The sequence below is a fragment of the Haliaeetus leucocephalus genome, unplaced genomic scaffold (genome assembly GCF_000737465.1).
Source record: "Haliaeetus leucocephalus isolate CR32 unplaced genomic scaffold, Haliaeetus_leucocephalus-4.0 Scaffold656, whole genome shotgun sequence".
Taxonomy (NCBI): Eukaryota; Metazoa; Chordata; class Aves; order Accipitriformes; family Accipitridae; genus Haliaeetus; species Haliaeetus leucocephalus.
In genome coordinates this window covers 6,969,926-6,980,256 of record NW_010973092.1, presented here as the reverse complement: position 1 = coordinate 6,980,256, position 10,331 = coordinate 6,969,926, and the positions used below count along the sequence as shown (strand labels likewise).

The window sequence follows — 10,331 nt, the reverse complement described above, 5'->3', positions numbered from 1 at the left end:
TCCTTTTTCCTAACTTCTTGCTTAAAAAAAAAAAAAACAACTTTTGTTGATGCTTCACTTCTAATCCTGCATGGCCGGAGCAAGATAAGTGTTAGGTCACGTGAGCAGCCCCTGGCTAGTGCAGGCGTGATGTGGAGTGACCATTTAGCAGTTGCCAGTTTTAGCCTGGTGAAGGCCCCCTCGGTGGCCCCCAGAGGCTGGGCTGGTGTTGCTGACAGCTGCAAGGGGAGGACGTGGTGCAGCTGCAAGCTTGTCTGGGGTATATTTGGAGCATGACTGGGGCTTTGGAGGCCTGTGGATACAGTCTCCTCTTAAACTGTGAGATGGATCCCACTTCGTCCTGCTTTGATAAGACCTGAAACTTTTCTTTCTGTGCTCCAACTATAGTGTTTGCCCAGGAGCAACTGTGTCCTGCATCGAGCCTGGCGTTGAGTAACATGTATGTACGTGTGGCTGCAGGATTTTGAGTGTATCTGTATGTCAGCTGCTTTCAGGCAATGGATCTGTGGACATCTTTCTGTAAAGCAAAACATGATGGGACCTGTTCTGAAGCTTCATTTGCTTGTTTAAAAAAAAACAAACACATTAAAATATTTGAATTTTTCAACACTTTGCTTAGACCCTGCTTCCTGGAGCACAGTGTCTGAGGACTTTGATTTTTATTTGGCTGCTGCCAAAGCCAAGATGCAGAGTGGGCAGTGACAGCAGGTTCACTTTTAGTTTTATGTGCTGTCCTGTACGATGCCACTGGGTCCCACTGATGCTGCCAGGCTGTTGGAGGTGGCATAGCATGTGGCACCAGGGGTATGGCTGGCAGGCAGATGGCTTTCTCTGCAGAAAGAGCTGGGCTTTGGGCACAGGTAATTAGTTTAGCTCTTGTCAGGCAAGAGCCATCCCAGAGCAGTGTTGGGGGACAGGCAGAGGCCTGCTGGTGCACAGGGGGAGGGCTGCAGCATTTGTCACTGCTCTGGCCCTGAGTCTCTGCAGTTGGGGCCCATGAGCGCTGTGCAGACAGATCTCAAATGCAAGCAGGGTTTACGTTATCGCAATTTATTTATTATTTCCAGCCAGGTCCCCAGGGGTACATGGCTTCTTCAGCTGATGGACAAAGGAGGAGAGAGATGGGTTTGGAACAGGACAGCAGTTGAGCATCATAAATTTTTAATGTTTAAGGAACGGACCCTTTTTCTTTCCATTTGCTTGTCCCCTCCTGCTTCTGTGGGAAGAACAGAGCAATGAAGGTTTACTGCCTGAACAGTGTGTTCCAGCAGCAGAATCCCTGTGTGGGATTTGCTCTGCGCATCTGTCTGCACAGCATTACAAATACACCTCACAAGTGAGGCAGCTGTTAACTGCATTTTTACCACAAAATTTACTTGCCTGATTTAACGACAGTAGTGGAAAAAGAAACTTTTATCCTGATGCTCCTGCTTTTGCAAGATTAAATAAGGGTAACATTAAGAACCTGACGAAAGCAATTATAGAAAGCCTGTGTTAAGAGATTTTTGTTAGCAGTTAGCAGGGTTTTCCAGACGTTCTGATGACTGTCCTATAGACTGTTGTTAGCTGCATGTCTCACTGTGTGTCACTGCTGAAAACATTTGTGTAGCTGAATCCTCACTGCTGATTTTTGCATTCACGGAGAAGCCCGTGCTTGCTCTGGAGTCACGGCTGTGCTGCTTTTCCTTCCCACTGATGTTGAAGTTACCAGAATACCCTAGCAGTATCTTCAGACCGGTGCAATTCTACAGTGCAGCAGGTCCAGGCAAGGCCTGATCCTTATTGACCAACTATATGAAGCAAACCTGGCGTAAGTCAATCAAAGGGCTTAGGTGTTTAAGCAAGGCATGCAAATAGCAGTAGGGAGGGGAAATTATCAGCTGCCAAGTGCTAGCCAGTAGCTTGTGGAAAACAGGGCACAAGTTTCCAACTCCCAACATTTTTCTCTCGTGTATCCTGGTTGTGCTGTGTTGGTAAACAGGCAGATGCCAGTTCCTCATTTGTTTTTGTTGTCCAGCCAAGCCCAAGGTAAGTGCTTTTAACATGCCAATGCCTCTGGTAAATTGTTTTGCTGATGCTCTTCAATTATCGCCTCCTCTCGCCATCCTGACTGGAATGACAGATGTAGAGTTGTCCTGAAGATGGAATTTCTCTGCAAAGGCACCAGCTGTCAGAGCAGGTCTTGTGTGTCGGTGGAGAAGCACCGAGACAGCTTGGTGTGTTGCAGCTGGCAGTCCTGCCATTTTCCATGAGGCAGGGAAAAGCACAGGCTGTACAGGAGCTTACGGGGATCTGCTTGCATTAATGACGAGAACTTGGCTGGTTAGCTTAGCACTAAATGCCATTGTGAAAATGGCTGGTACAAGGGCAGTTCAAAATGGTCCCAGACTTGAGCTTGTTCACATCCCGTTGAAGATGACAACCCGAGACCACTAGCTTAGCTTTCACGAAGAATACTTACTCCCCTCTCCCTTACCGTGCAAATTATGCTTGAGTCGAGCGAGAAAAGCATCCGTGGTGATGGGGAAGGGAGCATGCGTACTACAGCTCATCGCTTTCTGGTAGAATCCGCACCCAACCTTGCGGCACTCTGTTGAAGTTGCGTCTGTGGGAAATCACCTCCAGAACACTCAAGTTATCCAGCTCCATGGCAGGCACAAAGAACAGGTCGCTGACCAGCGCTTTGTCAAATGGGGTGGGAGTCCTGTGGCACAAGAAGAAGCAGACTTGGCACATCACGAGGAGAGGTTGTGCATGATGTAAAGGTGATAGAAAAAGCAGGTCTGGATTTACTGATTCTGAGCCCAGCAGCAACCTAGCAATGCCTGTAGCAAATGACAGCCCTCCTTTTCCTCCCCAGGATGCTGTTGGAGCCTCTGCTAGCCCAGCGAGGTGCTTCTTTTGTACAGAGCCAACCTCAACTCAAGCTTTGGCAGGCCTGGAGAGTGGCGTTTGGTGCCTGAGCATCAGTGGCTGTGCAAGGGAGGGAGGGACCGTGTTGTTACCTTCACCTTGGTCTCTCTTGATCGGCTCTGCCAACAGCAGTAGGGATGTGCTGTGTGTGAAAGATATTAGATTAAGAGAGCAGGTGATGGTGACAAACCCCGTGGTCTTTAGAAAGTGACTTGTCTGCAGCTAATGTGTTCTGCAGAGGGCTGAGGCTGATAGTGCTGCCTCCTGATCGCTCTAGCACATGTGCAGGCAAATGTCTTTCTCTTGGCCCTGGCTCCAGTCTGCCTTTTGGGACAGCTTCTCTTGAACTATGACTAACAGGAGGAGCAGTGCGGGGGCAAAAGCTGTCATCCCTTCCTGGAGAAATGTGGAAAGGGACCAGGGAAGAGAATGCCAGCCCCTGAAAAGCAAAGAATGTTGGTTTTGGAGCAGCACATGGAGGCTGAGCTATCAATGAGGCATAGCTGGGAATGTTTGCTTTGGGAGTCGCTGCTTGAACATGAGTAACATGGCACTGTTTTGCAACAGAGGAGAAATAAGAGGGGGGAAAGGTAAATGGGAGACGTTTTTTCCAGAAACACTCCCCCTTCTGGGAACAGTCCTTTTCAAAGATTGGTGTTCACTTTCTTTTAAGGCAGCACATCTTAGCAAAGTAGCCGAAGGTCTTTGCGTCACAGCCTGAATGTTTAAAGTTGGGAATAAACCAGTCTGCTTTAGTGCAGTTGCTGTTGAGATGGTGAACTTCCCCTTGCCCTGTGACCCATATGAGCTGTGCTGGGATTCACCTAGCTTTAGGCGAGACCCCTGGCTTTTTGCTAGCTGATTTGTTCCAAAAAGCTTGTTTTTCTGCAGTTTGGTATTTGATGAACTGAGAAGTGATTTAAAAGCCAACAGCCTGGAAGATCATGAAAAGCCCAGTTAAAAGCAGATTGGCTCTCTGAATCTTTATGCCTCAGTGAAGAATTAGAGGAGGTGGCGAGAGGCTTGGTGTTAAATTAGCATCCATCTGTATTAAATAACAGTTCAAGACTTTAAATAGAAAGGCAGCATGTGAGAGGGGAGAAATGGTACGGGGTAAGGCATTATTCAGAAACATGCCCTTGCTTAAGTCCCTGTCTGTAAATAAATGCTGAGGCAGGAACATGGCTAAACGTTGAAAGAAAAGAGCCAAGTGACTGCAGCACCTCCTTGTTCTCCCCCTACGGCACCTCCTTGGATGTTACTGCTCCAGGAAGCTCAAGAAGGCTGAGTAACTGGGAAGGACACCCTGAAGGAATAGCAAATGCAGCCCCCCCTTTGCTTCCCCACACTTGCGGTGGCTGCCGGTGGGTTCTTGTCTCTTCCCTTTCTCCCTCAGCCCCCCTCCAGTGCAGACCAGTACACTATCATGCTTTCACTGGTGTGGGAAGGGAAACGCAGTGGTGCTGAGCGTGCAGCAGCCTCGTGCTGTGCATGTCACCAAGCCCCAGGGCTAAAGGAGAGGAGAGCAGCAAAGGGACGGCGGCAGCAGCATCTCGGCTCTGCCGGTGGTCGGGCTCATCTCTGCTCTTTGGGATGCTGTTCCCATGCAGAGGGGTTGTAGTCCCCTGTAGCCCCTTCTGCCAAGCGTTCAAAGAGCGGCATTCCTGTCCCCCCCGACTCAAATCCAACCCTGGTGCAGGCTCAGGAAAGCTGCTGTCTGCAGAGGCCCAGCACCATGGCAGGTGGTGTGATGGGGAGCAGCGCTGTGTCCTGGTAGGGAGCTCCGGTGGGAGCTTGCCTACGGGAAGGTGACTTTTGTCAGGCCACTGAGGCTAACATACTTTCATCCTCCTAAAAGAGGCTTTCAGTGAGGAGGAGAGCCAGGACCTTGGTTTGCAGCTTAAAAGTTCAGTTCTCATTAGTCTACCTTGGCTGCTGGTGCTTTGCTACCGCCATCTCCTGAATCCCCGCCAAGCACCTTTCCAGAAAGGAGATTTTCCCTGGCAGTGTCTGCTCCAGGGTCCCAACCTCGACCCCGGTGTAACTGGGAGGTGTGAGGAGGCACGGCAGCCGTGCTCCATTGGAAGCAGCCGCAGGGCATGGAGCTTGCCAGGCTGAGCCACCAGAAACTCCCTGGCCTGGAGACTTCAGTCTCAAGCAGGTGTTTGGAAGGAATCTGGTGACCTCTTAGCACCTTGTGGGAAGATTAACCTTATACCCCCACCGCTTCCAGCAGCTGCTTGGATACCTTGAGGAAATTAGGAGAGCGGCTTGGCAGTGTCTGTGCTGTTCCTCCACCCAGCCCGGAGCTGAGCCCAGCTGGGAAGCAGCGATTCCTTCTCCAGGACCATGCGCATGAGCATTAGTCCTCCCAAATTTCATCCCTGAGGCTACCCAGTGAGATCAAGCTGCTTAAGACTGTGCAAGCCTGGTGGTGGGGCTGAGAGGAGATCTGGGGAGCTGCTGGAGGCAGGGACCTTTGCAGAGGAGCCATGGAGGAGCTCCTGAGCAGGAAAAGAGCAACCTTAGCCCTTGCTGCTCCTCCATGGTGGATAAAGAGGGCATGGACCGTTGTGTTTCCCTGGCAGGATGGTAGGTGCTTCTTGAGGCTGAAGGGTTTGGCCAAGGGATGGACAGGCTGGCGGTGCCTGCTTGTCAGCCAGTGTTACCTGTTGAAGCTCCTGAAGTCCCACAGAGAGGGTCTCACGGGCGGCTTGTTTTCGCCATGCACAGCCTTGTCCTTGTCACCGAGGAGCTCCTGCCACGGGGATCGGTAGCCCTTGGGGATGGCAGTGACATTGAACTTCTCCGGGGGGACTTCTTTGAGGGGGCCAGAGTACCCTGCACAGGGGGAGAGAGAGCGTGGGCTGCTGCGGCCACAGCCGGGCTGGGGCAATGTGCCAAGCAGGGGAGAGGGGGCTAGGAACAGCCCTGCCTTCCCATGGCCAGGATTACATATATATAACAAATATCTGTGATACATTTATACATATAAAAACACTGGGGGAGGATTTTGGGGAGGAAGCCTCGGCAGGCAGCAGCTCGCTGCCTCCAGCCCCACATTACTGAGATTACAACGGTGTCGGCTTTGGGATGTAGGCAGCATTTACCCGGGGCCAGAGCATCGGGGTTGATGACTTTGCTCATCTGCAAGACTTTCTCTGTCTTCTTGGGCACTTCAGGGGGGCCGCCCTGGGGCGATGCTGCCACGTGGAGCTCGGAGTGATAACTCTGCTGGCCCTCGGCATCCTCCCCTGCCTGTGGAGGAGAGAGTCAGCAGGCACGGGGAGCTCCCCCTGCCCCGGTCAGGACTCGGGAGGCTGTTGAAAGCACCTTGGAGCTTCCTCCACCTACTCACCGTCCACTCATTTGCTGTTCCCTCCAGGTCACCTTTCTCAGTGCGCTGTGAGCCACTCGCCCCTGGCCCTGGGAACTGCAGGAGGTGAGGAGAAGGGTTAGCGGGTGCAGAAGGGGACCATCCTCTTGCTCTTCAGTGGATGCTGAACCTGATGCTTGCCCTTCTCTGTGCCCAGACCACCCAGCCATCTCTCTTCTCCCTTCATCTTGACATAGCAGGCAGCTGAGCGTGGCTGTCCTGCTTAGAGACCCCCAGACCCACCAGGAATCGCTTCCCTGCAAAGGCTGAGAGAGCTGGGGAAGGGTTGTCCTGCTCGGAGCTGGGGAATGAGCCACAGACCCACCTCCCTGTAGCCACTGGGATGCTCGAAGATGAAGCGCTGCATCCGCCTCTGGCGCTGCTGGAAGAGCAGGGAGCCACGGTTGTTTGGCAGGGAGAGCTCCTCGATCATCAGGTCCTGTGCCACGCTCACCTTCTTGCCCAGGTCCAGCCGGGGCACTGGGGAGGCAAGGGGAGAGCACAGCCACGGCTGAGGCTGCTGCAGTGCTGGGGACCCCCATGCCCAGTGCAAGGACACCGCATCCCCTCGCTGGGGTCCCTGTTGCGTGGCTCAGCCATGCGCCCGCACCGGGATCTGTGCCAGGGACTGGCATTTCCTCGGTGTGGGGAATTGTCAGGGACTTAGCTCAGCTCCAGAGGCTCAAACAGCCTCTCCTGCCCCCGTGCATGGACCCCTCCGGCCTTTGACAGGCAATTGCTACCCCTTGGGGCTGTAGTGCAAGAGGGGACCAAGAAAGCAGGCATGGAGGCCCCGGGGAGTGGGGCCAGTAGTTTCAACCAGAGCTGGGTCTGGCCCCTAGGCAGGGTGGGCAGCACTGTCGTGGGACTGGTGGCACCCTCTGGCCCCCCTTACCATCTTCAGGGCCCGGTCTCATGATGGTCATCACTTGCTGCCACGCTCCTGGGGCAGCTCTGTGGGAGAGGGATGGATCCTGCCCAGCTGGAAGAGAGAGGCAGCCCTGGGGTGATACCAAGCACGGGGATGTGTCAGCCCCAGGTGTGCCACAGGGACAAGCCAGGCTTTGGCTGAGCATCTCCCCCAGACAGCATCATCCCTGAACACCTCCCCTGGCCAGCATCATCCCCACACTACACTCCATTCCCTTCAAAGGATGCAGGGAAACGTCCAAACTAGCCACCCCTCAGCCCCTGCTTGTCATCTTTCCTCTCTGCCTTTCTTTAGGGCAGAAAATGTCCCCAGTTCTGTCCTTGCCTGTAGTGAGCCGGTGTCTTCGTGTCCGGAGCCCCCTCAGAGCAGCACCCACTGCCCACAGCCTGCTGGGTGAGCAGGGGCCCTGGCTGCAACCCCACCAGCACCTCCGCCTCAGCAGAGCTATTTTCAGCTGCTGGCCCTGAGGGTGCAGGGGCTGCAAACCTAACCCTGCTGGGTTGCTGGCGAGCCCAGCCAGCAGCAAGATGGGGTGCGGGGTCACTGTCCCCACTTACGGGGCTGGGTCGCTTCTTAGCTTCCAGCTTCATCACAGGGAGGTGGCTGAGACCAGCCCTGGTCTGAGCCCCCCTGGGCTGCCCACCCACAGCAGCAGCCTCCCGTGTGGCTGGGAGGTTCGGCTCAGTAAGTGCAAGGCTCGGCCGTGTTTGGTGCATCTGGCATCCCTCAGCTCTGGCTGATGCTGTGCAGCTTCCCCTAAGAGCCCTGGAGAGCAGGGGGTCCCTGAGGGACCACGGGTGCCTGGCATGCAGCTCCCTGCCAGCTCTCAGTTCAATATTAACCAGTTGCACGGCAAGCATGACACTTGTGCCCCGTCCTTTCCTCGACCCCCCCGCTCCAGGGAGACCATCCCCTGACCCCCACGGTGGCGATGTCCCCACTGCCAAGGCTGGGATGTCCCCAAGCCCCACGCACCCACCCACCCACCAACCCCAGCGTGGGACCTCACCTCCCCTACCTGGCCAGGGGACACCCCCAGATGCCGGGGACCGAAAATTCTCTCTTGCTGTGCTGGGGATGAGGCTGAAGCCAAGCTGCGGCCACCGGTGCTCAGTGGCCCCGGCTGGCCCTCCGTGGCACCCCGGGTTCCCTGCCGCTCGCCCCAACCCCTGCTGGGCTCCAGCCCAGATGCCAAGGTCCGGCCGCAGGACAGCGGTTATTTCTGGCTGAGAAAGGGGGCGGAGCGGGGCTGACCCTTGGGGACTGGGATGCCGTCACCCCGGCATGGAGCAGGGCTGATCCCTGGGGACTGGGATGCCATCACCCCGGCACGGAGCAGGGCTGATCCCTGGGGACTGGGATGCCATCACCCCGGCATGGAGCAGGGCTGATCCCTGGGGACCAGGATGCTGTCACGGAGCAGGGCTGACACTTGGGGACTGGGATGCTGTCACCCCAGCACAGAGCAAGGCTGATGCTTGGGGACTGGGATGGTGGCCATGCAGCAGCAGCAGCAGGAGGTGGCCATGTGCCACGTGTGCCCAGGCCACCCTGGGGACGTATCAGAACCAGGCAGGCCAGGCCGGGTGGGATAACAGCAGTTTATTTGTGAGTTGGGTATACAACTGTGTGGTGAAGGCAGGTCGTGGTGGCGGGGGGGGCTGTGTCCCAGGAAGGGCAGGCTGCAGGGTGGGGGGACCCCGGGGGACAGGGAAGGGCTGGCTGTGACAGCATGTCCTGGGAAAAGGGAAGGGGTAACAGGGTCTCCCTGAACAGGGAATGTGCCAGAGCCCCAGCAGCCCAAACACAGTCTCCGTTCTCGGTGCTGGTCTTACCAGCACCAAGGCTGTGTCCTCTGGGTGGGTGGCTGCGGTCACTGCCGTAGCCTCTCCTGGCACCCCAACCGGCTCCTGCTCCCCCCCGGGTGGGGACATGTGCTTTGAGGACCCATTGCCCTCCTGGGCACCCACTGCTCTCCCCAGGCTCTGCCACATAACTGTGTCTACCCTGATGCCCTCCTCTCCCCATCACCCCCCCGAACATCCCTCTGACACTGCTGCCATCATGGGGGCCTCTGCTTGCCCCCCCAGCCCCTTGGAGGGCTCACTGGGGGGACACTGGCTTGTCCCCAAGACACTCAGCATCCCCTCCTGCACTGACACCTCCTTCAAACCCTCTGCAACCTGTACCACTTGCTTTGCCTCCCCCCAGCCCCCCCACTTTCTCCCACCCACCCTGGCTGCCACAGCACCCGCCGGTCCCTGTGTGTCCCTCCATCCTTCAGGGGTGGGGACAGGGAGGGGGTGAGCCTGAGGATGGGGACAGTGACAGGGTACAGGATGGGGCTGTCCCCCTTTGCCTGGGCAGGGCGGGAGGGCAGCTGTAAACGGTCCCCTTGATGTGGCAATAAATAACTTTGGCTCTCTTTTCGTCACCAGGGAAGGATTTGGGGGAATTTGTTTCAAAAGGCGTCAAAAGTAAAAAAAAAAAAAAAAAGAGCAATGAAGAATTGGGGGGCTGGACTAAAAAATTAACTTTTCCTCCCCCAAATCTGGTTTCAATTGAAACCAGCCAGATCTGGAGGCTGGGAGAGCGTGCCCGGCCGTGGCACCTGCTCGGCACTGCCCACCCATGCCGGGTGCGCCGTGACCCCGTGGGCAACAGCACCGGCTGTGCCACCCCAGGAAAACAGAGCTGCGGTGACGCCCCGGGGTGACACCTCGGCACTGGGGACAGGGGTCTCGCAGGGGACCACCGAGTCCATCCCCATCCTGGCTATGTGGCATGGGGCCGGCTGGCAGGCAGGGGCTGCAGAAGGAGGGGGCCATGCTGGGGGCTGCCTCCCCCCCCCCCCCCGCCACCGCCTGCTCTGCCTGCTGACCACGCAGTCCTGCCCCGAAAGGTTAGGGTGGTAAAAATAGAGTGGGGGCATGGGCAGGCGGGAGGCACCTGACCCCGCTGGCATGTCGAGGGGCTGCAGCAGCTCCGCTGAGGAATGGGGACGCCGGTTTTTGGGGACCTCAGCCCCCAGGGTTGGGATGTTCCCAGCGGGGGAGTCAGTGGGTGGCATCGCCTGGGCTGGCAGGGGTGGCTTGGCCGGGGCTGGCTCGT

The 10,331-nt window shown here is 56.2% G+C and overlaps 1 protein-coding gene across 1 annotated transcript; it reads right to left on the bottom strand.

Annotated features, from left to right (window-relative positions):
• Positions 1-2,541: 2,541 nt before the first annotated feature.
• MYOZ3 (myozenin 3) lies at positions 2,542-7,215 on the bottom strand. Its single transcript, XM_010578944.1, has 6 exons — positions 7,185-7,215; positions 6,615-6,769; positions 6,272-6,346; positions 6,024-6,171; positions 5,583-5,754; positions 2,542-2,704 (listed from the first exon to the last, which is right to left on the bottom strand). The coding sequence occupies exons 1-6, from the start codon at positions 7,213-7,215 to the stop codon at positions 2,542-2,544; spliced, it is 744 nt and encodes a 247-aa protein (XP_010577246.1).
• Positions 7,216-10,331: the final 3,116 nt, after the last annotated feature.

What these genes read in the sequence shown, in the direction of transcription:
- MYOZ3 (XM_010578944.1), bottom strand. Translation starts at nt 7,215, where the DNA reads ATGACCATCATGAGACCGGGCCCTGAAGATG. An exon ending in CCCCGATGCTCTGGCCCCGG is followed by an intron (nt 5,755 to 6,023) that starts GTAAATGCTGCC and finishes CCCCCTGTGCAG; the next exon opens with GGTACTCTGGCCCCCTCAAA. An exon ending in GACTTCAGGAGCTTCAACAG is followed by an intron (nt 2,705 to 5,582) that starts GTAACACTGGCT and finishes CTTGTGCCACAG; the next exon opens with GACTCCCACCCCATTTGACA.